Source organism: Merops nubicus, unplaced genomic scaffold, assembly GCF_000691845.1.
Source record: "Merops nubicus isolate BGI_N331 unplaced genomic scaffold, ASM69184v1 scaffold13003, whole genome shotgun sequence".
Lineage (NCBI taxonomy): Eukaryota > Metazoa > Chordata > Aves > Coraciiformes > Meropidae > Merops > Merops nubicus.
In genome coordinates this window covers 1-26777 of record NW_008596953.1, presented here as the reverse complement: position 1 = coordinate 26777, position 26777 = coordinate 1, and the positions used below count along the sequence as shown (strand labels likewise).

The following is a 26777-nucleotide window of genomic DNA, read 5'->3' as shown; positions in this document are numbered from 1 at the left end:
AGAAAGGAACAAAGTTTATACCCACAGAGGAGATGATAAAGCACAAGCATTTCACAGATGAGGCTGTTGGCTCCCAAAGAGGTATAATATGGTAGTTGTTTCCTCAGATGAAGCCAGAATGCAAAGGCATTAGGGAAACCACCTCTCTGTGACTGATCAGACCTCAGGTTTCAAGATTCATCATTCTTTTACCAAATACCTCTAAAATCAAATGGCAAAATCTTTTTTTTTCCTTCCATTTGCTTTTATTACTATCAAGTGAGAGGCACTCTGTGGTGGATCCCTTCACATAAATGGGTAGGTAGGGTTGGTAGGTAGGTAGGGTAGATGTTTGTTAACACTGGCCAAAATTTTACTGGATCTTCTAGTTATCTTCTCTGTTAAAATGAAGTTATGAACTGAAAGTTTGGAAGTGGGTATTTTAAAGCAGCCAGCAAGCTACACTACCTTAATACCCCAGTCCTCACTGAAGGGTGATGAAATCCTGTACTTGCGTGAGCCTTATCACCTCAGTAGGTGAGCATCTTGCAAATGTCTCTGTTTATCCCGTGACCATTTGGGAACTGAGCGCTACCATGTGTTGGTTCTCCTGCTCAGGCACGGGTTTCACTCCACATCCTTGTGCATCAACACTGTTGAAAAATGGAGAGACTTCCCTAATTACCAAAGAAATGTTAACAATGCTATCTTAGGCTTCTTTTGTGTTGTCCACCTTAATGTTCTAATCTCTTTCATGCTTGAAAAACTTCAGGAAAGTGGCATCAAGGTGTAAACTGTGAATCCTTCAATGACCACTGTCACCATCCTCTCAACCATGGGTTTGACTACTTTTATGGTATGCCTTTCACGCTTGTCAACAACTGCCAAGAAAACAAACCTCCAGACCTGGATGTAGCCCTCCAAGCTAAGCTTTGGCTTTACAGTCAGATGATTGCCCTCGCTGTGCTCACCCTCAGTGCTGGCAAAGTGGCTGGTTTGGTTTCCATCCGCTGGAAGATAATTGGCTGGTTTACTTTGCTGGGCGGCCTTTTCTTCGTCTCTTGGTACTCCAGTTACGGCTTCGTGCGGTACTGGAACTGCATCCTGATGAGGAACCACGATGTCACTGAGCAGCCCATGAGGCTAGAGAGGACTGCTTCTCTCATGCTGAAGGAGGCAGTGTCTTTTATCAAAAGGTAAATGATTGTCTGTAATTTCCTTTAAAAGGGCCAGCATCTTCTCGGCACTTAGACTAGGATATTTTTCCCTAGTAACTATAACTGTGCCATGAGAACTGCTTTGAAATTCATATCCAAGTTCTCTATTTAGAAACCCAGTGCACTTTAAATTTTAATTGCAACTGTCTCACATTGGAAGCTGCACTAAATGAGATGGATTTTAAGCAAATGATAGATGACCATTTTGCTATGCCCTACAATGTGTAATTACTGTATTTGCTCCAAGATTAACCAGCCCATCTTAACGCTTCACTCTACAGGCCTCACTTGTACTTTTTTTAATAATGCCTAGAAAGCATCTAGATGAAATGTGTATGAATCACGAAATTATTTCATGTGACAATGTCATAACAATTTAAATCTATTTTTATAGAACATACTGTAAGGAAGTCAAGTAAGATCATTCATTTTTCTAGATTCACGTTCTGACTGTACAGCCTTCTGTAATGCTTCCATACATCAGGTGTCTTTCTGTAAAACAAGTAGCTATTCGTCTTTTAAAGCTTGTGAAAACAAATATTCTGAACATTGTAGGTGGCCATCTTCGAAAAGCCACATGAATCTTAAAGTAAGTGTGAGACTGCATCCAGTTGCATTTAATTAAAAAGGCATCAGAGTCAGGCATCTGGTTCATTTAAGCACTGTGCAACTGCTATGCCTATTTACACCGGAATTTGAAAATAATCTGACTGAAAAGGATCTTTTTTGCCCAAAGAAGAAAACTGTCAACTGTGGTCAATGGGGATGTGGGTAGATGTGGGTACAATCTAGACCAAATGTGTGTGTCTGTGCATGGATGAAATTGGAACCTTTCAACATAATCCAAACACACAACAAAAATTATTTTTATTTTTGGTTTGTTTTTAAGAAACAGGCACAGACCATTCCTCCTCTTTGTTTCCTTTTTACATGTTCACACCCCCCTGTTTACCACGGCAAAATTTCTTGGGAAGAGCCATCATGGTTTATATGGAGACAATGTAGAAGAAATGGACTGGATGGTGGGTAAGTATTCTTCATGAAGGATTTGTTCCAGAGACATACGCCTTTGTATTTTAAAGCAGGATTACTAAGAAGGCTAAAATACATAGAGAAATTGGAGCTCATAGAAACTTCTTATAGGGCATTGCAAAAGATTATTATTGAGACATTTTAGGTGTGGCTTGGTCTTTCTAACTGGTTAATAGGAACCTTGCTGTCTGTCTTCTTAAATTTAAGGCAAAATTCTGGATTCACTTGACGAAGGAGGTTTGAAAAACCATACATTTGTATACTTTGCCTCTGATCATGGAGGACACTTGGAGGCTCAGGATGGGTCTGCTCAGCTAGGTGGCTGGAATGGTATTTATAAAGGTAGGAAAAACACTGTGACTTTACGTGAATGTTACAATCAAAAACAAAATTAATTTGCCTGGCTGAATTTGCTATTGAGGCTGGAGTGAGTTGTTTTTCAGCTTGAAATATAGGTGACATACAGAGGTGCTTTGATCTTAAAGTCACCTTTTCTTTCAGTAAAGTGCAAGCATTATTACATAGCCTCTTGACAAAGCTGTTGTCTAGCTTGATACCCATAAATTATTTTGTGTCAACTAAAAGGCACTGGAAAAAAAAAATGTGAAGTTCCCTATATTGAACTCTCTCTCTTAAGCTTTTCCCCACTCTCTTCACAATAGGACTGTTCCCTGATTTTCTTGTTTCTTTTTCTCATTATGTTCCAGAAATCTCAGCTATCAATACAGAACAGAGTAAGAGCACATTGTGTCATGAATTGTGGCAACAATTTATTTCCTGTATGCTTCTACATTCCACCCAAAATCAGTGATTAGCATAAAATCCAAATGGCCTTAGTGGTCTAAGAGGTTCTCAGTCTTTACCTCCTGCCTGTCCTTTTCTGCTGTAAATCATTCTTCAACCTGCTGAGCAGTGCAGTGGCTTTGTTTTGGCCAAAAAGAATAGGCATTCATGGCATTTTCTCCCACTTACCCCAACAGCCCTGTGTCATCAGAAAACCTCATCCTGTGACCTGTCATGAACATGTACCAGTATGTGCCAGGGCTTGGTCTCTGTTACCACCAACAAACCATCAACCTCTTGCCCAAAGTTTTGATGTTTTTATTTTCTTCGATTTCAAAACCTTCCTGAGCTGCTTCACAAGGCAGAGCAGAGGTCAAAGATGTGGAATTTTGGCTCCTATGAGGTGGATGCTCTGCTGCTGAGCAATGGAGGCTGCTGGCCTTTATGAAAGGGAAGGGCTTCCAGTTAGTCTGTTCATCCTCCATCTCCCTGGTTTTATTTGGGAAAGTGCTTCTCTTTATGGATGATAAGACTGGTTCATAAGCCTGATGGGATCTAACAAAGGCAGTGTTTTTTCCATACTGAATGGATGAATTAAAACCGGTTTCTGCTCTGAGAGCTAGGTAAACATTGTCTTCCAACATCAAGCATCAGTTGGGTTTTTTTTTTCTGTTAGTAGCAAGTTGAGAAAGGGTGTTTTCCTGCTATATGAAGTAAAGCATATATGATATGATCTCATAGGTTCAAATGTTTTGCTTCTGAAATAGGAGATGTTGTGTTAAGCATTGGAAGAGTCAGGTCCAAATCTTGAGTTCAAAAAAGGAAGAGGTGCATAAGGCATATTAAGAAATATAAGTTCTAAGGACACACATTTCGGAGGGAAGTCATAGCTAGAAAGAGAAGGTTTGTTCTTTCAGCTAGTTATTAGATTAGGATACTAATTAGCAAGTCTTGTGTAGGTTTAAAGAGACTATCAAGTATTTCTTCAGTGTTACAAGTTCCTCAGGTTTCCTGTTCCACTTCTTTTCTTCTGCTGGGAAGTTCTTCAGTAACACAGGTGAATGCAGTCAGCCCATGAAATAGGAGGCAGCAGAAGGTGGAAGCTGTTTTACTGATGCTGAACATAGGCTTTTCAAAGGTAGATACACAATTTCTACCCTTTCACCTGTAGTCAAAGTTGAGATAGAATTGTGTGTGTCCCCCACACCCCCCCGTCCCCATCTTCCTAAGTTTGGATGAGTTGCGTCACATCTTGAGGCATTCTGAAGTATGTGAAGTCCACTACAGATGAAGAGCTGAATCTGTTGGATAAGCATTAAATTACTGCATTTTCTTTCTGTACATTCAAATGCAGCAAGGTAACGCAGATGTTTCTGTGGTTTTAAGAGGTTTGTGTTCGCCTCTGAACTGCCCTACGTTGCTTCATTTCACTGCAGGTGGAAAAGGCATGGGAGGCTGGGAAGGAGGGATCCGTGTGCCAGGAGTATTTAGGTGGCCAGGAGTGTTACCTGCAGGCACAGTTATTGATGAACCTACAAGTCTTATGGATATTTATCCCACAGTTGTTCATCTGGCTGGAGGAATATTGCCACAGGACAGGTATGGAGATATTTTCAACAGGAGAGATTGGTAGGAGAACTAACTACTAAAAATTTACTGTGTTTCTTATCCTTGGAGATCTTACAAATATTCCTTAGTCTCAAGCCTAGTCTGAGATTTTAAACTAGTGAGCAAACTCTCCCAGATATGCCCACAGGTGTGTGTGTGTGTGTGGCCAGAGCAGTTGTTCCTGGCAAAGACTGTGTGCTAGTTTCAAACCCAGGTTCTGCCTCATTTGAGAAAGAATTGATGGCCAGGGTTGTTTTGGTGCCATGTGACTTGACTTATGGACACTTATAAATACCTCCTGAGGTCATTAAACCCATCCTTGCTCCACAGATTTCTTGAAGCTCTGATGAAAATTGCTAAAAGTAAGCAATTATGAGATCAGTATTGATTTCCTGAATTAATTACTTTTTTTCACCAGGCCAAGCTCTAAATATTGTTTAGGTATTGCTAAATTAAATGAGCTGATGCATCTATTAAAGGAAAAAAAATATCTAGGGATTTAAATATTTTCTAGGCAGTCTGCTGGCTGCTCTAAATCTATGATCAAATTATTCTGTAAGCTGTCTCAAGCAGTCCTGCAGCCAGTGCAAAGGCAGGGATAAGTATGCAGTTCACTGTCAGGTTTGCCCCTGCCTGACTACACTTCTCTCCGTTACGTTAGGGTGATCGATGGACGAAACTTGGTGCCTCTACTGCAAGGGAGAGCTCAAAAGTCAGAGCACGAGTTCCTGTTTCATTATTGTGGGGCCTACTTGCATGCAGCACGGTGGCACCAAAAGGACAGTAAGTATAAATGTTTGCTCCATGGTAACTTCAAAACATGAGTTTTCTTCTCTTAGTCATTTTGCTAACTGACACATTTATGGCATGATGGGTGTTTATCAGTACTGATCTGAGATTCTAGAAATTGTTGTGCATGACAGACCCATGACTCTGCCTTGCTGGACGTGTCTTACAGCAGTGAAATATTTGTAAGTAACAAACCTGAAGGAGGTGGGGTGGGAAGACAGGCTGTCTGCTGCCACACTGCAAATTTAATGTGGTTTCTTTATATTTCTAGTGTTTTCCGTCTTCAAAGTCAGTACTCTAGACAGAATCTAATTTGTAGCGATGTGGGTGCCAGGGTGTGTGTGAAGAGGTCTCCTTAGTAAATAGCTGTACTCTATTGCTTGAAGGCACGTTCAGTTTTTGTCTTTTGTCTTGAAGTTGCGCCATAAGATTTCTTTCCTGCCAGGTGGAGCCATCTGGAAGGCTCATTACGTGACCCCTGTCTTTCATCCACCTGGGGCTGGGGCTTGCTATGGAAAAGGCATTTGCCCGTGTTTTGGGGAAGGTGTGACCCACCATGACCCTCCGCTGCTGTTCGACCTCTCGCGAGACCCTTCTGAAGCCCAGCCTGTGCGGGCTGAGACGGAGCCCCTCTTTGGCACTGTGGTAGGGAAGATTGGCAGAGCCGTGGAGGAGCACCGCAGGACACTGACCCCAGTCCCAGAGCAGCTCTCCTGGCACAACGCGGTGTGGAAGCCGTGGCTGCAGCCCTGCTGTGGGACGTTCCCATTCTGTTGGTGTGACAAGGAAGGTGACGGCACACAGAGTTTGTGAGATGGATGTCTGCTCGCATGTCCTGTGGCACTGAGTCCTCTGCTGACAAAGCTTTTGGAAAATAACTGTCCTTTCTGGGAAGCAAGGTGGATGAAAATAAAAAAATAAAGTTGATCAGAGGTTTTTCCCTTCATTCTTCCCCACTACCCAAAGGCCCAAGGAAGTCCTGTCTGGTGTAGTAAATGGCTTGAATGGAGACTGGTTTTGTAGACTTGTGTATATGACAGCTGCAGAGGTATATGCCTAAAATCTGCCCAATTTATGCCTGCTCAAGGAAGACAACTGGAGAGCTTTGTAGAGGGCCAGGTGTATGGTGCTGGGCAGGCAGCAGTAAGAAATACTGGACTTACACAGAAATCTTGGTGTTCACAGCTGTGGCCCCATAGTTCACCAGTCATGGCTGTACTTTATCCATATGCAGTCGTTTGTGTCATTATTGCTTCCTGAGTGAGGGATCTTGCTCAGCTTTAGAGATCTGCAGCTTTAGCTGGGCAATAGTAACGTATGTCACAAACAGTACAACGTACAGAATGTTCAAGTTCAGTTATAACTCTGGAACAGTTCCAAAAGAGAAGCATTTTGCTTTTCAGAAAGAGGTCTTGGTGCATACTAATCTTGCAAACAGCAATTTCATTGAATATAAAATGCTGGTGTTTTGTATTAATAGTTTTTACTATTTAGATATCAGTTCCAGAAAAATAAGGTTCATTTGAGAGTCATATTGGCATTAATACTAAAAAATATTTGGTAGCAGCATACATAGGTTTACCAACTACTTGTAAAACAGAGTCTTGCCAATACTAGTCAAAAAAAAAAAAGCCAAAACCACACACAAATAAAAAAGAATGCCCACCCAAAAGGAAAAACCACAAAGAAAGAATCCTGCAGTGGTGTGCCCCTTGCCAGGCTGAGAGACTTTACACTGAAGTTTGTGGTGAAATTGCTGAGATTTTAGAGGGTTGAATTTTATTAATTTCATTTCATTTTGTTAATGACTTTTTTTTTTTTTTTGCAAGAGTGATTGAAGCCAGAGTTTATTATAAGCATGCTCCTAGATCTCAATATACTGGAGGATTAGAGTAAATGGAAACATATTATTTTAGTTTAGGTTTTTTTTGTTATTGTCCCACCCCTAAGGAATATCCCTGCAAACGTTTTACTTGCTCAACCAGTTTAGTTGATAATGATTTTCTTTTTATCTCTTAGTCTTTTTCATGAAAAATCATAGAAACAATTTCACAGACTTTTATTTCTGTCACTTCAATATTCTTCACTACTCAGTGAACTATAAATTCACTCTGAAAACTTGTCAAAAGTAGAAGGGACTATATGAAAGCCAGTGTTTGCTTTTGGAACTCAGGCACGTGCAAAAAGCCAAATAGACAGTGGCAGTATGAAGCACACAATTACTCAGAAGTTAAGTTTTGCTGTCAAAGAATTTGCCAGTAGACACCAGTGAGGAAACAGCAACTTCCTGTGCTTAAGCACAGTGAAAAAGCAGTTAGTGTAAGCAGAGAAAATCCTGCAGGGCTCAAAATGCAGAGATAAAAATCTTCTCCTTTCCCCTTCATTGTTACAAAGGTCTTCTATCCACAACAACAACAACAAAAGGTTTGAAGCTTGGTTCTGTTGTAGGTAATAAGTAATCAAAGCTGTTACCTCTGTACTGGGTCATGAACATAGTGGTGAGGAGCAGGATGCTTCCTCTCCTTGCAGATAAGGTTTTGTTATCAGGGAACAATTCAAAGGTGAGGGGCTTGGGATTTCTTGTTGGTTTGTTTGGTTTCAGTTGGTTGGTTTTCTTAAGGCACACCAGCAGCAGCATGGGCACATCTTCAGTAGTGATCACGTGGTGAGAAAGATGTTAGCAGTCTAGAAAGGCTGACAGAAAAGTTTAGCCATAAATTGGACCAAAGACAGATAGAAATTAATACTTACATTATTGGTAACTTTTAAAGATCCATCTTTCCAAAGGTGTGATGTCATTTCTGAGAAATAAAATTTTTTCAAGACAAATCTTTGCACCAGAAGCATCACAAGCTGTTAAATAATCACATAAGTAGTATAGTCAAATAGGTATGAGTAAAAGTAACCCGCTTTGAAAACTTGTGTCTTATAAAAATAATGGAGTCATAAGTGCAAGGTCAATAAATTAAAAACAGCTCCCAAGCGTGATTAACCCTGCCATGCATGATACAAATCTGATAGTTTAAGGTGCTTCATCTTTCCACCTCACTGACTCCCACTGTTTTCTCTAGAACACGTGGTTTTAAATTCAGCCTTGACAGTATTCATCTAACTCAGGGAGAACTGAAATGTCAGCAAACAGGTAGCTGAGAGCTCCTCTAAGTAATTACTTTAGACCTTTTGAAGGGTTAAGTGTTTTATAGTTAAAAAGTGTTTTATAGTTAGAAAGAAGGGGGCTGAGGGGAGGCACGTTGGAATATTAATCTTTCAGTTCTTGGGGCTGGGGAAAGAATGTGTGATTAATATTTTCCACACAGGGAGGTTTGCCTTTCCTGAAAATGCAGTGAAGAAGAAGAGATAACGTGACAGAAGAAAAGGTGGAGGACAAGCTGCTCCTATTACCCTGCCTGGAAGGCTGGAAAAGTAGAGTGGGGAAAAAACAAAACCTAGGGCACTGAGTGCTATGTTATTACTTATAGCATCTTTTTTGAGGCAGTGAATATGGCAGTGACAGGCTTTATACAAATCTGCACAAAATTAACTGGACAGGGCACCTAGCAAAGGCTGTAGCCACGTTGTGCCAGTGTTTCAAGAAGAAGGACTTTGTGCTCTGTCTGGAATTCACATAAAACCCACACGGGGTTCCAGTTTGTTGGCAGTTGCTGGCGGGGATCCCAGGAGGTTTCTGTGCTGGAGACTGGGGGAAGGGAAAGGAAGAGGCAAAGGAGCAAGTCCCAGCCCACTTCCTCCCACTCACGGCCTGGAGGACAGGACTGCTCGGCACGCCGAGGGGCAAGAGGAATTTCAGAGCAAGAGGAGTATTTGAGACAAGGGTTTGCTTTCCACGTTGTTAAAAGGGGTTGGCCTTTTTTATTAATCTGGCTCATTTATTGTGGTGTACTGGCTGACAGGCAGAATTACTATCTGATAATTTTCTTATGTTCCTGTGAGTAACTGCTGATTTCTGGAGGCTGGGGTTAAATTTATTGATTAAGCACTTGTTTTTCTTTTTTGATTTAACAGCTAAGGAAACTGGACAAGCCCTAGGGCCCAGTAATGGGTTCATGGCACTCCCAGTGATGTCAGTGAGCTCTGCTTTCAGAAGGAATCAGCCCCTAACAGCAAAATGTAAACATGCATATTTAAATTGTTTTGAGAGTTTGGGGGCTTTTGTGAAGATTGATATTTCTTTTCACCCTTTAATAAGGTTAGTATTCCTAAAACTGCCAGAAGTAAACCAGGAAGGACTCATTTTAATCATGCTACTGCCAGTGGAATTAAGACCCAAATATCTCATAATGCTGCCGCTGGCACTCTCTGGTTCAAAACTGACAGCTTTCCTAGGGGGCTGTGTCTAAATACCAGTTTCCTGTCTCCATACCCATGTGCCTGCTGTCACCAGCTGGCTGTGCCACACGAACCTGTGGGGAGGGAAGGGAGGGCAGCAGAGCTGTTGTGCCTACTTGGACAGCTTGTCAACACCCACGGGAAGCAAAGGTGTTTCTTAGATGTCTAGGGCTGTCGGATTCCTTTGCCTCCACTACAGCTCCCTAGGGCCGTGATGGTCCTCAAACCACTTGGCATAGGCTGAGAACATTTTCACTGCAATAATTTTGACTAAATCATGTAGCACAAGCCCTTTACATGCAACACTGCCTACCAGTTGCTGGGAAGGGAGAGCTCTGCCTCCATTGTTGAAGCACTGTAAAGATGTCCCCAGTATAGGTAAGGACCAGAGCCAGTTCTTCCTTCTCATGGGCTAATGCCTTCATGCACTTGCTGGATTGTCACCTTGGCTCTGTGCTGTGGGGCCATAGTTCCTTGGGGCTTTGGGGGAGCTGCTGCCAGGCTGTGTTTCTGAGGCATCACTAGTATACAAAGATTTGAGAGCCTAGTAGTGAGTCCTTTGCTTCATATCAGCACAGGCTGCTTTCCAAAACATGGTCTAAGCCAGAGCCAAACAAGCACCTGGAAGTTACTTGGAAAAATCATCCATGGACCCCCAGTTCTGACTGTCTTTTATACTTTTTTCCTGGTCAGATTAACACCATTTGCAATTTTCTTCTATCCTAGGGCTCATCTGTAAAAATGCATAGGGCAGGATTATATTCTGCTCTGGCCAGTTTAGTAATCTTCAGACATTCAAGATAACTGTAATACTCTCATGTATAAAAAAGGCAGAAAAAAAATTGTCTCAGAAAATGCAGTATTTCCTACCAAAGAACATGCTGGGTTTGGAGGAAAAGCGTGGAAGACTTTCATTAGGGAAGATGGAACTTTCAGTTCTCTGTGTTTAGAAGTGACTTTACATTTACAAACATGCTTTTAGTTGTTATAGAAAGTAAATATTCTTATTAGCTTCAATCTGTTCCTTAACAGAGCCAACATCTTTGTACTGGTTTGAAAGGGAAAGAAATGTGGAAAAGTAGGAATTCTGCATGGGTGGGATATTTCAGATTTCTCTCTCTTTTCACAGTGAATGAATGAATGTCAATTCTAGTTTACCTCAGCGTGTGCCAGTCCATGCTGGGGCCTGTTTGCCATGTGCTTCTGCACTACTGTCTGCACAATTCCAGTGCAACACCTTCTGCAGATCCCTTGGCCTGGGACCATCCACAAGGAGGAGGAGTGCATTTCCCAAGCCATTCTTTGTCTAAAGCAGCTAGGTGTGCTTTGTATTTCAGCAAGCATAGGAAATTGATTCCACTCATAAAATTTGCCTTGCTAGACAAAAACAAATATTTAGAAACTGAAATGTCATCTTTAGGTTTTTAAAGTACGGGTTGAGTTTATAGGGCTGGCTGGTAGAAAAACTGGCTTGTTAAATTTATAAATGGCATTAAGCTTTGAAGTCCTTTAAGGAATTAATGGTAATGATATTCCTGAACAGTTTTTAGTAGCTTTCAGGTAAGAACACGTCCTTCAATGTACTAGCTGGCATCCAAACCTAAGAATGTTACAGTCCCTTTCCTAAGAACTACACTGCAAATATTAGTTACCAGGATGGCTTTTCTTTGAGGCATTTTTTGTAGTTTCTAAGTTCACAGTAGGGTTAGATTCTTTTCCTGGACTTTAAAGATAATTTGAGGTTAAGTAAAAGTCAGACACTAGTTTTACTTACCATTAGCTCATTTGTAAAACAGTTAAAGCTTTCCTTTCAGTGAACACCAACACTTCTGTGCATGTGTTGAGCAATAGTCACCTCTAACACGTTTAAAGCCATGGGCATTTAGCCTGCTTTCCAAACGGTCCCAGCTCCCCCTGAAGCTGTTGGCAGGGGGCACAGGGGAGCTCTTCCAAAGCTGCATGCTGTGCTCGCTGAGCTCGCCTGCCCATGCTCAGCAGTGCCCGTTCTGCCTGGGGGCAGTTCTGCAGGGCTCTGCAGGGACACCTCCAGGAACCTGGGCTATCTGTAACCAAGCCCTAGTAGCTCAGCCCACCTCTGCTGTAGTAACGCAGGGCAGTTAATGACTAACCTCACAGACAAGATCACCAGAGCTACTGGGCTCTGATTTTTTTTTTTATCTTTCTTTTTAACCAGAATTTATGTCACAAACTAGGTACCAATTTCATACAAGGGGACACCGTGAAGTTTACCAGGGAAAACAATGGTAAGGAGACATTTACTGAGAGTTTTTCCTGGCTTTTAACTATTGTGCTTAAGAAAGTAGAAACAGATGTCTCTCTTCCGCCCTCTCCCTTGTCCTCCCCTCCCCCATGTCCCCTCCCTCTTCAAAACCCAGCTTACTGAGAATCTGAAAGAAGCTACTACAGCTTTAGATCTATTGGTATTTCAAGCCCTTTTACCCTAGTTTTATAGAACATGGAGGTTTTGTAGTGTATATAGTACATGGTATAACACATTTACTATGCATTTTTCATATTGCAGTACCTGTTAATGCACTAGCTGCCAGTGGATATGTTCTAGAACATGTATTTTACTTCAGGAGAACATCTGTTACACTGCCTCTTGTAAACTCCTTAGGCAACTAAGACATTTGCTGAGGTATTTGTAGAGTCTTCGACAAAGATAACCATGGTTAAGCCTTTTGCTGCAACCTTGATTTTGCAGATGGCCCCACAGCTGAACGAGCACTTTCCAGACGCAGTGTGTAGCACTGGGTGCAGTGGCTGCAATAGTCAAGACATTGCCATCATAACCAGTGTGCCTCCACAGCAACCCCTCCATGCTCCTGTCCCGGCCATTCCAGGAGCCTTAAGAAGAGTCTCCTACACCCCTGTACAAGGGGTGGTGCAAACATCCAACCACTTAGTCATCTGGAATCATCTGCTGACATCAGGGCAAATCTCAGTAAAGAAATGCACACACAGGTTTACTGTGCAAATCAAGCAAACAAAACCTGGTTTTAGAAAACTCAGGAAGTTTTGTAAAGATTCAGGATCTCCACCTGCTGGCAGTATTTGGTAGCTGTTTGTATCTATGCTGAGTCATCATCAAACTAATAGTTTAAAATCTATTGTAAAGCTTACAAATGTTTTTGTAATATTACACCTTTACTTCTAATTTCAGGAGCTGCCTAAACGTTTGGCTAATTTTCTGCTTGTTACCAAAAACCTGTGTTTCAGAACCTTCAAAACCCAATTTTTTACTGATACTGGCTGATGATCTTGGTATTGGAGATGTGGGTTGCTATGGCAATGATACAATAAGGTAGGAATGTATTCTACAAAATCGATTATTCCCTCCTAGTGAATTTCAGTGAAATCGATTATTCCTTCCTAGGGAATTTCAGCACCGATGACACTTAATATTAGAATATTCATTATTAATGGATTAGTTTATCTACAGACACTTCTTTTTAAACTGTGTGCAAAATAAATGTTGTACTGCTAGAGCAATAGTTATATAAGCATTCTTCAGTAACTTTCTTGGACTTCTAACTTCCAGCATATACAGTCCGAACTTTGCAAATGTGTCCATGTAGTCTACTTGTCAGGCATATGTATCATTTATGCTTCCACAACTCCAGGGTTGAAATATCAAGGACTGAGTTTAGGATTTAATATCAGCTAACAACTCTGGTAGGCTTCTTATGAAATGACAGCTCAGTGTATATGATCTGTTAATCCCTGGTGCAGCCATTAATTGTGTGTATATATACATATCTTTTGTCTTTAACACTCTTGGAAATGGCCTTGTTCTGTATCTTTTTCACGGTGCTTCATCAGCCTCTGTTATAGGATGGACTTGAAATACCTTTGTTGTTGTTATTAATTGAAACACTTTTATCCAGGGAAAATGAATTTCTAAGCAATCAAGGTATCTCAAAAATATATATAACACGGAGCTTTCCCAGCTGAGTTGTAGATAAATGGAGAGTTTTGTACATTTGATGATGATGTCCTCAACAAAGCTAGAAGGAGCGGGATACCATGAACTTCGGTGTGATACATTTTTATCAGAGATGGAATTTTTCTCTTTAGGACCCCTAACATTGATGGCCTGGCAAAGGAAGGAGTGAGACTTACTCAGCACATTGCTGCCGCGGCTGTCTGTACCCCGAGCAGAGCAGCTTTCCTGACTGGCAGATACCCCATCAGATCAGGTTGGGCCTCTCTCTAATGGGCCACTGCAGTTTGTCTAGCCATTATCGCTGTTAAAAATCCCTATGTAAACCATTTTAAAGATTAGTTAATCTAAGGATTTGGGGTCCCAGTGAGATGGACAAAAATAAAGATGATTACACTTAGTGATTGATTTCTATGGGGAAAATCCCAACACAAACCACATTCAGTGTGGGTAAGTGACAACATATATGTGGCTGAAAATCCAAATAGCACAAAGCACCCAGAAGCAGAAACATGAAGAGGAAAATTGTGTCAACACTGTGTTCAGTAGTATTAATAATATATTAAGTGTGGTATTTTGCTGGCAAATATTTTCATCGTGAAATGTGTCTGACTGTGGAACAGTTCTCAACAGTAATGTTTCAACCCAGATTTACTTCAGCCACGTAAACTCGTGATAGAAAACTTCAGCCACTGCCTGTGGCAGTAACAATCAGTGTAGCTCCTCTGACGTGGTCCTGATTTGTTAAAACAGAAATGTATTCATGGACTGTACGTTTCAGAAGTGTGCACCCCTGACTCTATAAGCCTTTTGCTCTATATAAAACTTAGTTACTCTCCCCCCTGCTTTTTTTAATATTATATTTTGATAGAACTTGTAAGAGATTGCCTAATGTCCACATATAGGCATCTTAGTGCCATTTGTAGACACCCCAGCATAGCTGAGGCATCTGCATTGGCCTAGCAAATAATGATGGGATGTGGAGAAGACATCATTCTGGGGGACAGTTATAATATCCCAGGGCATATAACATACCTCATAAAAAGGCATTAAGCTTAGGTAGCTGGGTCCTATTCATCAGCAAGGACAGTCTGAGAAGACTGAAAAGCTGAAAACTGGCTTGTTTTATTTTAAAGACTGTTATTCCTCCTTAGGCATGGCATCCAACACTCAACGGCAGGTTCTCTTTTGGAACGGGTGTTCTGGTGGGCTCCCACCAAATGAGACCACTTTTGCCAAAATACTGCACCAAAGAGGTTATTCTACAGGACTTGTAGGTATGAGACATAGCGACTTGCTGCCTTTTTATTGCTTCTCATTCAAATGAGACTGCTTCTGTAGAAGTTTCTTTGCCAAAATGTCTAGGATCAGTTAAACTAGCAGCTCTTATGTGTGTAATTTTCAAAATCTGTAGGGTTTTTGGATTGTCATCTGCAAGCTCCAATGTCAGCACAGTTTATATGGCAGGTCCAAAATGAAGGCTGTGTGTAATACACAGATGTACTCTGCAAACATAAGTAAATGCAAAGGAAAAAATCTTTTATGCCCTGGTACAAATTGCTTTAGGAAGAACCAACAGAGATGCTCACTGTCTATCAGAGCAGAAAAATGTTGTCTGCCAGCTGGTAGCCAGAAACTACAGTGGTCTTAGTTATACCTGGTGGCTAGATTTTCTGTTATTTATGCAGCCTGCTTATAAACACAGTTAAAACTCTGAAGGTGCCTTCATTTTCTTCAGAAGAAACTCTGAAAAAAAAAAAAAAAAAAAAAAAAGGTGAAAGTCCCATTGACTTCAGTGGGTTTTGGACTAGAATATATGTTCAAGAAAGAAAATCCTATCAATGCTTTGCTAATTTTGCCTGAACAGCATCTTTCAAGCACCTCTGATTTTTAAACTCTTTTTGATGTAGTCAAAAGTGACATGTTCTTAACTGTAATTACAGTGATTTTCATGCTTCTGCTGGGCTCTGGCACACTGAGGTGTCATCTGGTTCCTAAACTGAAGTGAGTTTCAGTGAGGTACTGACTGCAGACAAGCCTGTGCAAAGGGTGAGCTTTCCCTAGCTCACTGCAGTCTGGCATAGCTTATACTGTAAAATATATTCATATACACAAGCATGGAGCTGGATGGCAGCTCTTAGAAGTTATTTGTCTAGCTGATAGCCCCTAAGCCCATGGTTACAGACTGTCTGTCCTTCAGTGTCAAGATAATTACACTGCTCTGTGATATGACTTCATTAAGGTTCATTGTCAGTGGTGTCTGACATACTCTGATATGTCCAATTGTCCTGGATAATTGGAATGGCCTATTTTTACAACTCATTTTAGGATGAATATAGACCACAGAGCCAATATGCACACCTTTTTCCTGAAATTTGCTCCTGAGCTGTGAACGTCAGATAGAACTTGTGTGTAAATTAGTTCACATTTTTGCACTTAGCTGTTTCTTTTGGCACAAGGATTTCTCTAGTTTCTCCCCATCAGGTTACACGTTAATGAATGGCTACTTTGTCATGTGAAAAATAATAAGCACCAACTATTACAACCCTATTTGTTCCTATTCAGAGAGGTGTCTGAGCTGGACTGTTGCCTTATGTGGAATTTTAACAGATACGTGAAGAAAAGCAGCTGTTCTAGGCAGATAAAGTGCCAATGCACAATTGCTTCCTGAGAATCTGTCCCCATTGGACACTAGCTCCTCCCTTGGCTGCACCTTAACTGGAGAGTGCAGCCAACCTTTTAGAAATACAGGTGGACACACCCAAGAGTAATGATGTTGGATTTAAGAATTTTGTTTTATATTTTCAGGGAAGTGGCATCTGGGTGTGAACTGCAAATCCCGCCGTGATCACTGCCACCATCCTTTAAATCATGGCTTTGATTATTTTTATGGCATGCCTTTTACCCTTTTGAATGAGTGCCAAGGCACAGATGACCCTGAACTGGCCAAGTCTTTGCAAGATACATACTGGCTTTACACACAGATGATCATCCTTGCAGTGCTTACTCTTTCAGTTGGAAAACTGACTAATTTATTCTCAGTAAACTGGAAAATAATCATGTGTCTGGCCATCTTCGGTCTCCTGTATTTCATCTCTTGGTTCTCCAGCTATGGTTTCACCAAGTACTGGAACTGTATCCTGATGAGAAACCACGATATCACTGAACAACCAATGAATCTAGAAAAAACAACTTCTAATATGCTGAAGGAGGCAATTTCATTCATTGAAAGGTAACCAACAAAAATTGTATCATATTTTAAGGATTTTTAAAAAGAATGTGATCACTATGTCATACACCACTAGGTTAGGCAGCTGGCACGCTGAATCTCCCGTCCTGGTGCTGGCCAGTTATCTTCTGGGTTTTGGCATCCAACTGCTGCCCTTCATCTTGTGCATAGCTTGTCAGCTCCTCAGGATAGGAAGGTGATTTGTGTGTGTTTTTGTTCACCTGATACAAAGGGGTCCTGGCCAAGGACTGGGCTGTTTTCCCGTTGGAACAGAAAAATGATCTTTGTTTGATGAATGGGCTGCCACAGATATTGTCATATGAAGTTAATGTTTTAGGAACAGGAGGGTGATAGTGAATTTTGTTTTGCTTTCCAAAGGTGTCCTTCATTTACAATACCATCAGTAACCTAACTGGAATTGAACAAACCACTAAGTCTTTAAAAGTATTCCTGTGTCGTGTCTGGGGCATAGACCTGAATGATACTATTTCTGCCAGGGGTTAGGGGTGGTTTGGCTGTTTTTAATGGGAAATTGGAGGTAAAATAGATCCCTTCTGTAAAACTTTGAGCATAGCTTGCTAGGATATCCTGCATGGCCTGATGTTAAAGGGATGTGGTTCCCCTGTGGGTGCAGTGTCATATCTGTCTCTTCTCAGATGCTCAGTGACATCCATGTTTAACTTCAAGCACGCAAGTCCTCTTCTCCATGCCCCTGAGAGTCTGTCAGTTTTTTGGCTATAAACTGCCATAGTTACTTATCTGATGTTCTACACAGGTCTAATTTGGAACCAGAAAAAGAAAAGGCCCATTACTATTTTGGTCTTAATACAGAACCAACACTCTGAAGGGTGTTTTAATCCCCACTGTCTCCCAAAACCTCAAAAATGCAAAGTTATAAAAATCAAGAATTTTTGGTATAGACCACAATAATAATTTTCACTGAGATAGTCACTACAATACCACTGTTATGTCTTGGGTTCAGTGACAGTTTGCAGAGAAATGACTACTGTTTTCTTTTGTTTCAGAAACAAGCACAGACCATTTCTTCTCTTTGTTTCCCTTTTACATGTTCACACGCCTCTCATTACCACACAGAAGTTTCAGGGAAGAAGCAGGCATGGCCCATATGGAGATAACGTAGAGGAGATGGACTGGATGGTGGGTAAGTGGTCTTCTTGAAGAAAAGTACTTCATTTATTTGATTGTGGAAAAGACATTAAAGGGGCGTTCACAGAACTCCCTTTTTACATGTGTCAAAAATCAGTGAACTTGCCTTGGATACACAGCTCCAGAGACTTCCATACCAATACCACACCTCTTATTTTTAATTTCTTTCTTAAGATGAAAGCTTTTCTTGTGAGGATTTGTTGTTTTGTAATTGATGCATTTCTGTGCTGTGGTGTTAAATGCAGTCAAATAATCAAATATGTGCTTGACCATGTTGTTAATCAAAATGTATGGCATTTCTCCAGCTCTGTCTAGTCTCAGAAGATAAAAGTGGTGCCACTACTAAATATTACATTATATGGTGGTTGTCTTGTGTACTTGTTCATTCTTATTGAAGAATATTCCTTGCAGCAGAAACCAGAACTCCCTTCTAGCCAAAAGGCCAAGCTAAAAAGAGAGTTTCACTTGATAAATTGTGTGAAGTCAGTACCTAGTGAAGACTCAGGGCCCCTGACTGTGAATTAAGCTTAAAAAACTACTTGGTTTAAGTAAGATGAAAAACACAAGTGGCACTTATAGCCTAGATTTGAAGCTAAGCCTTACTTAGTCGTTCCTTTTCTGCTTCAGTGGGAGGGAGATAGCTACTTTTTGTGTTTAATCAAAAGTGAAAACCTTCTGGATGAACTATTTACCTCTTGTCCAAGCCAGGATTCAGACCCTGAACCTTTTCTTCCTCCAATAACATCTACAAAATTGTGTTTTGAGAGGAGCCTGGTTGCTTCTGACAGGCAGGCTGAGAACTCCTGCAAGTTGGACCAGAGGACTCTGCAATACTTGTCTTCAAATTTTTTGGCACCAGTCACCTTCAGGCACAGGCTATGCAAGCAGAGCTGGATAGCAGAAATCCAATGGTGTAAGGAACACGCCTTGTATAGGCCAAAAAAGGATGGCAGCTAGGGAGGGCAGAAGTCTCTAGGGTTGGATAGCTAAGTAAGAGATCTGGGGACTAATTCAGAACCCACATGCCTAGACTCAGTACAAACTCTTTTTGGGAGAAGGTATCTATTTTTAGGTAAGGTAAATAAGTAGTTAGACCAAGGAGACACAGAAAGTCTGTAAAGGAGAAGAGATTGAGCACAAGAGCTGACCACTGGCTTATCCTTTTTCCTTGCATACTTCAGCTTTTGCTGCTGTTTCTGTAGCTATGGAAGCTGTTCTTGGTGAACATATTTGATGCAGAAGGTGACGTGGACAAGCAATCAAAGATAAATCATATTGTGTATAAACATTTGATGTTATCAGTACCAAAAACATTCCTTATGAAGTCAGGTTGGAATTACAGACTGTGAAGATTTTACTACTGACATGAGAAGATTTGGGTTGATAGCATGCAGCTGATTTCAGAGTCCCTGTTCAGTTCTGGGTGAGACACAGCAGTTTTCTATTATTATGAATCTAGGCAGTACTACTATTTAAGCTTTTCAAGATGTTTGAGGCTACACAGTGGAGACAATCCTGGACTCAGAGAATTTACAGCATAAAGCTGACAGTATTCCGAGTAGCTTGGATAAAAGGATCATTCATTTAAATTATTTTTCAGATGGTTTTAGTTTTTATTGTCCTGTTTTTATAGACACCACAAATTTTGGACACATTTAGCAGCTTTCCATTGGGCTGTTATTATTTCTGTAATGCAGGGTTACTTTTTGCATTGCTTGTGGTAGCTCATAATAGAACCCATCCAGGTAACTAGAAAGACTTCACTGAATTTTGAGACAAGATCTAAAATATCTGGCTGCATCTCCAGACATAATAGTGATATTCTGCTTTATGTATAGGCAGGCTTCTGGATGTTATTGACAAAGAAGGCTTGAAGAATACCACATTCATTTATTTTGCATCTGATCATGGAGGATTCTTAGAAGCTCACAGAGGAAACGCTCAGTTTGGTGGATGGAATGGAATCTATAAAGGTAAAATTTTGGTAGTGTGTACATGCATAATACTTCCTTTTAAAAAAATTATAGAATAAAAGACATATAGACAGACTGTATTTACTAAGATATAAGATGAATTGATAATCTTGGACTGTAGAGCTGGCACAAATTCAGGGCATCAGCTGTCTATCTTTCAGCCCCCAGATGGGATCACTTCCACCAAAGCTACTCCTGACAGTTGTATTGTCTGACCTATTTTTAAAGACCTTCAGTGATTCCCCAGATAATCCAGTTTTCGTTGTCTGTGCTGCTGGAGGCTTTTTCCTGGTACCTCACTGCAGTTTCAGCAACAGATCTTGCCCATAGATTCTTCCTTTCCTCCTTGCAACACCTTGTTGTTGAAAGATCATCAAGCATTTCAGTGCTGTTATGTTCCCCTTCATTCATCCTTTCTTTAGACTCCAGTCTACTCCTTTCTAGTTCCATGTTGGTTTCAAATATTGCAAGGATACTGTCTAATCCAGAACCCAAAGCATTCCTGGAAAATCTTGTAGTATCATAGAACATCTCAAGTGGGAAGAGACCCATAAGGCCCACCATGTCCAGTTCCCTGCTCATTGTAGGACTACCTAACACTAAACCATGTGACATCCAGATGATCTTTGAACTCTGACAGGCTTGGTGCTGTGACCACTGCCATGGGGAGACTGTTCTGGTGATGGACTGCCCTCTCAGTGAAGAGCCTTCTCCTCATGTCCAGTCTGAACTTCCCCTGACAGAGATCCAGAGCACAACGGAGTCTCACTTGAAACACCCTTCTGTTTTTCACAGTAGACAGTTATCTCTGTGAGCACTGGCAGATATCATGGTTACTGTTTTCTTGATACAGTTTTCCAGTTTCTCATCTTTTGTGTAGAAGTTACCAGATGCTCCTTGTATGACTGGCTTGCAAGACACTGTCGAAAGCCTTACGGAAGTGGGAGATCTTGAGTATGTCTTGCATGTGCTCCCTTTAGGCCTCCAAGCCACAAAAAGCCACTATGGCAGCTTGGACAGCTTGGCATTTATTGTGTAACAAAACCTGAGAACTGCTCCCATCCCTTATTTCTTTACAGAGGAAGATTTGGGTGCCTTGGCCTTGCTCAGCATCGAAATAGCACAATCTCATTCGAGTAGCTCAGAACCTAACCTAGAGAATTCACTTCCAATAGCCTAACACATGTATGTTAGCAACAGGAGAAGTGGATGTGATTAGGCTGAGATTTCAGTATGAGAGGGCAATGGTGAAATCATGCCTGCTTAGAGAGGAGACAAGAAGTGATAGAATATTAGGTTAGATATTAATAACAGAAAGGCATTCCCATCTATGTCCACATACAGCAGAACAGGGGACATCCCAGTGAAACTAACTAGCAAAAGTTAAAAAATATTAAAAATTTAGATTAATTCATAAATATCTGTAGAACTCAGTGCAGGTGTTGCTAACAGGATATTAAGAACAAGAAGATAGCTAAGCCATGCCTACAGATAATGACACAGCCACTAGTGAGTAACAAAGCCTGAGATGCTGCTGCCTCCCGTAGCACAAAGATTACTGCACAAGAGCTGGACTTGCCCCGTTTATAATCCATCCTGTGAGCCTCCCCAAGCTCTGGGAACATTGCCTCTCAGCTGTAACTGTGAGCATCCCAGCTCTGTAGCAAAGTCTGGCATCACTGGGCAAAGCCAGGGGCCAGTATTAACTACCACTTAGCTGCTGATTGGTTAGTTGAGCTAATAAGCTAGCCTCAGGTTTTGTCTGCCAAACTTCCTACAACACTTTCCAGCAGTGACTTGTCATTTCTGCCCTTGATAGGAGGCATAACAGATTGAAGGTCATACAGATACCTGAGATTCAGCATTTTGCCATTTTTGTTTTCTAACTGGAGTCTCCTCAACGTGGAGTGCTGGCTTTAAACTACATTGCTTCATTAATATCCCCATCCTTGACTTCTATAATTCATATCTGTAGTTAGTTAATGGTTCTCACTTTGAAATACTACTCCAAACAATGAATATTTTGACTTGTAAGAAAGCCAATGCATGGAGGACAGAATTTAGATGATCATGACTAGAGGAATGCAAGAGAAACCAAGTTAAGAAAGATTCTTTGGATTACCTCAAGACAACTTCAACAGAAATGTAGGTGGGAAGTCTTTGTCACTGCAGCACATTCTGAGCACCCCCTGTTTCCTGCACGGGTTCTGTGCTCTTCCATTTGGGACCACCTCAGAGCATCCCTGGGACTGCAAATTCCTGGGAGGGCAATCAAACGTTACCCTAATTCCCCTCACTGCTCTCCAGGACTGCAAATCGTCTCAGTGTTCCTGCTGCCTCTGGTTGTGAACTGTCTGAGAGCCCAGCTGGCCCTGTGTTTATTTATTAACCCTTCCTCAGGCACCCAGCAGGGCTGGAACCTTGACTCCCTTGACACAAAGTCGAATTTTGCTTTTTATTAATAACAGACTTTTTTTCTCAGGCATGTTTTTAGGGAGTGTGGAGACTATTGTCAGACATGATATTCAATTCAAATTGTGGGTCAGAATGTCAGAGGGTGGAACTGTTTCTCTTCTGCCAAAAGTACTGCATAGTAGTGGGTTGCTATATATGCCACACAATAAATCAGTGTAAGATAAAAAGGTAAATAATACTTATTTGTGAAGAATGGAATTTTCACCGTAGTCATTCTACTGTTCTCTAGGATTATGTTTTCATTAAGGTTATTTAAATATTCTGAAAGATTTAAAACCTATCATACCGGCATGATAAACATCAAATATATTTGATTCTTTTATCTTTTTTGTTACTTTCTCCCCCACCCCCTTACAGGTGGAAAAGGAATGGGAGGCTGGGAAGGAGGGATCCGTGTCCCAGGAATAGTTAGCTGGCCAGGAGTGTTGCCTGCAGGGAGAGTTATCGATGAACTGACAAGCCTTATGGACATCTTCCCAACGGTGGTTCAGCTGGCTGGAGGGGTGGTGCCTCAGGACAGGTACAAAGGTGGCTTCATAAACCATATTTGCTCCCCTTTCTCAATTTAGATAGCAGCTGACTGTATCTGTCATGCATCTGAATAGACACAGGTTAGATTCTGCTTGTTTCTTAACCAGGCAATTCTCTAGCTTGCTTTCCATGTAGGTTTTCATTGTCTTGTCTGCTCAGACGGAAAAGGCAAGAGATCTTGTGTCAAGGGTCATATTTAACTAACTCAGTTTTTTAAACACTAAAAACCAAACTGGTTGTCTTGGGACACTGGCATGACAGTAAAAACCCAAAACAAAATAAAACCACACAAACCCCCCGACCTCTTTTAATCTTACCTTTTATGAAAAATCCACAGATATTTACAGAGCTGGTTGGTCCCATTAGAGTACTAGGACAGGCCCCCTCCAAGACTAGGAAGCCCAGTTCTTCATGAGTAGGGAAGGTGGAGCAAATGGTACATGGCCTGCGTTTGGCAGCCAGGACTGGTGAAGTGGCTTCCTCAATAGTAAACAGTTAGTAGCATCTGTGTTAGACTCCTCCGAAGAACATGAGAGTGTGTGGGTGCCTGAGCTGTTTGAGCAAAACGCATGAAGGTACTGATGGTGGGTAACTAAACCAACTGTTAGTCAATGCAGTAAGTGGCACTTTTTATTTTTATTTTTATTTTTTAAGAAGCCTTGAGCTCATGGAATTGTCAGTGACTTACAAAATTACAGACTGTGAACAATGCCTTCACTATGGTTATCACTTTCTCCCGGGAACATGGCAGTAATGATAACTTACCTCCCCAGGCAGGACGTGTGAACTAGCTGTAATTGCAAACACTGGTAGCAGCTCATTAGCTGAGCAGCAGCTCTGTTTAGAAATGACACTTGAAATGGAGCCCTGCGTGGAGGGTGAGAACTGCTGAGGCTCCAGCTGCAGCCAGAGGTTGCTGAGCAGTCTGGTGACTCTGGTCCTCTCCGCCAGGGTGGTCGACGGGCTCCCCTTGCTGCCCCTGCTGCGGGGCACCGCGCAGCGCTCCGGGCACGAGTTCCTGTTCCACTACTGCGGCACCTCTCTGCATGCAGCACGGTGGCACCAGAGGGACAGTGAGTACAAACATCCCCTTCCTGCAGATCAGAGGTGATGGGACGACCTCTAGCTTCCAGTGGAGCGTCATGTAAAAACATACATATGTGTATCTGGAGTAAGCTGATTGCCTTGAACACGCCCCTCTTCTGCAAGGTGCAGAAAGGCTTCGTTGTTAGCTGTCCCACCTTGCCCGAGATGGAGGGTGTCCCTCCCTGGTCAGTACAGCTGCAAGAAGCTCCCTGTCCTTGCAGTGTTTCTATGCCTTTGTTGTGAAAGCTGCAGGGTGGCCTTTAGCGTACGGCTGGAGACAAAGGAACTGCACAGAGAAGGTCTTCATCGTAAGCACTGCTTCGTTTGTTTCCAGGAGCCCTCACTCGTTTCATTTATTCAGCAGGGGCATTAGACAAGCTGCCTGCAGCTATAATGCTCTCCTGAGCTTCCAACAAGCACCCAATCTTTGCTGATGTCACCCCCCATTACAGTGACTGGTATCTTTATTCCTGCTCAGAAGGGAGGATGGTGTTTGAGTGACCAGACACAGGTGCCTGGATCTGAGCTTGTTCCATAGTCACTGAAGAGACCCAGGTGTTTGCAGGGTGCTGGTCACCTCCTTCTGACCCGCACATCTGGGCTAGATCAGTCACCCCTCTTTCCACTGACTAAAAAGGGAGCTGAGAGTGATATAAAGATATCAGGATATAAAAATCACTCTCATATTAAAGTTAGTCGGGATGAATTGCACATTCTGTGACTGGATGATGTGACAGTAAGTGTAAAGCTGAGGACTTTGTGTAATGCTGTACTCTTCATTCTGCACAGCTGCAGAAGGCCCACAGCTGAAGCAGGCTGTGTCTACTCATCTTCCCATCCTTTAGAACCCTGAATGAGCCCCTTTAATATTTGTTTTGCTTTCCCTGTCTGTGAAGTGAGAGAGGAATTACTGAGTTCTTCTGAGGCTGCAATTAGGTAATGGTTACAAACGCTAGGGAGTTCCACCATCAGCAGCTGTTCACATCCAGCTGGTATGTTGATAAGGAGGTGGTTGTTGGAAGAGCACCTTGAGTGCTGACCGTGGGGTAAGATAAACTCAGGCAGCCAACAGAAACTCCTCGTTATGTCACCATGTTAACTGAGTGATCTTTCTTGTGACTGTTTACATTTCCTTTATGATACTTCCTAATACAATGTCAGTATCCAGTCTAGATGGTATCAAGCCAAGAATCTACTCGCTCAGTAAACACTTGAAGACTACAAAACTTACTTGTAGTTGCAAATAATTCAAAGTTGACTTCTCTGTCAATACACACAAGCACACACACAGGAGCGTCAGGATAATGGCTGAGAACTTTGTTGTCTTTCTTCTTGGCATGAATAAATACGTACCAGAGTGGCAGCAGCGAGGTTTTAGTTGTGCTGCCAGTTTAACCTTGAGGTCAGAGCCTTTGTTGTCACACTGCGCTCAACAGAATCATGGCTCCTGGGCAGGAACCATTGTGCTTGGCTGGCAGGAAACATGAAGGAATGGAGGAAAGGGACTAAGGATGAAATGTGAGGATGTGGTGTCATGTGCTGCAGTGGAATTTTATTTTTAGGTTGTTGTTCCTCAGAAAAAATCTGGGTATTTCCTTCAAGGAAAAACATGTAAGCGATGCAAGCCATGCAGTACTAGAGCAGCTAATGCCTTTGGACTAAGGTCTAGTGCAAGCTACACTCTGCTCAAGGAGCTGTGTGGTAGAAAATGCTAAATACCAGTGTGTTCTAAAAATCCAGTTCTTCCATGGAGTGGAGCATCTTCAAGCCCTTCAGGGAACATTTTGTGTTGTTTTCTTTTTCTCTTAGGAACCTTCATTCTTTGTTTTCTCTGGAGAAAAGATGCTAGTAATATTTTTGTCTAAGAATTAGGAAAGGGATTTTTTTGTGTGTGTGGTGGTTGTTTTGGTTTGTTTTTAAAAGGAAAAGAGTACTACAACTGTCCATCTTCTGCTTTGTAGCAGAGTGGTAAGGCTTTCACAGCCTACCAGAGCTGCTGCAGAGCTGGTGCTTGGTGCAGCCACGAGCAGGTGGGCCTGCTCTTGGCAGCTCCCCTGCCTCGCTCCTTCCCCCATGCTGGTGATTTGGATGACCTGATACCACTCTGCTCACAGGTGAGGTGATCCCAGTGGAGGAACCACACTTAAGGTATGGCTCAAGGCCAACAATTAATTTGGCTGTCTCAACTAGTTATTGAAGGAGAGCAGCACTCAATTCTTTCCTCTGTGAGGGCACAATTAGAATATATAATCTCTAAGGGATATGTGTAAATCCCCACTCTGCATCTTTGCTCTTCCTGTGGAAATTTGGCTTCTGCAGTAATAATAAATCAAGATCAGTTGAACCAATGCCATAACCTAACACTTTAAGCAATCCGTTTCATTTAGGGGTCATCTCCTTCCACTGCTGTCACGGGCTTTTTATTAAGCACCTTAACGCGATTAAGACACAGACAGGGATTGCTGTGCTCCTTCCCTCCGCGGTGCTGTAGGGAGCAGGCCGGCAACGGCAAGAGCCGCCTAGGAGGGGAGCGCGGCAGGCGTGCCGCTCGGCAGCACCCCCGTGCCCAGACAGGGCGCTTCCCCCCGGCCTACCCG

At 42.0% G+C, this 26777-nt stretch overlaps 2 protein-coding genes across 2 annotated transcripts; both read left to right on the top strand.

Moving 5' to 3' along the window:
* Positions 1–751: 751 nt before the first annotated feature.
* LOC103769358 (arylsulfatase D-like) lies at positions 752–6221 on the top strand (the record flags this gene model as incomplete). Its single annotated transcript, XM_008936551.1, has 6 exons — positions 752–1175; positions 2086–2222; positions 2436–2570; positions 4448–4610; positions 5281–5402; positions 5854–6221. Coding segments are annotated over 6 exons (1349 nt in total), but the record flags the coding sequence as incomplete, so codon positions are not given.
* A 5733-nt stretch (positions 6222–11954) lies between these two features.
* Positions 11955–24167, top strand: LOC103769357 (arylsulfatase D-like; the record flags this gene model as incomplete). The annotated part of the gene is made up of 9 exons (XM_008936550.1): positions 11955–12019; positions 12940–13080; positions 13854–13975; positions 14874–14996; positions 16528–16951; positions 17974–18110; positions 19954–20088; positions 22921–23083; positions 24046–24167. Coding segments are annotated over exons 1-9 (1432 nt in total), but the record flags the coding sequence as incomplete, so codon positions are not given.
* Between the last annotated feature and the right edge of the window lie 2610 nt (positions 24168–26777).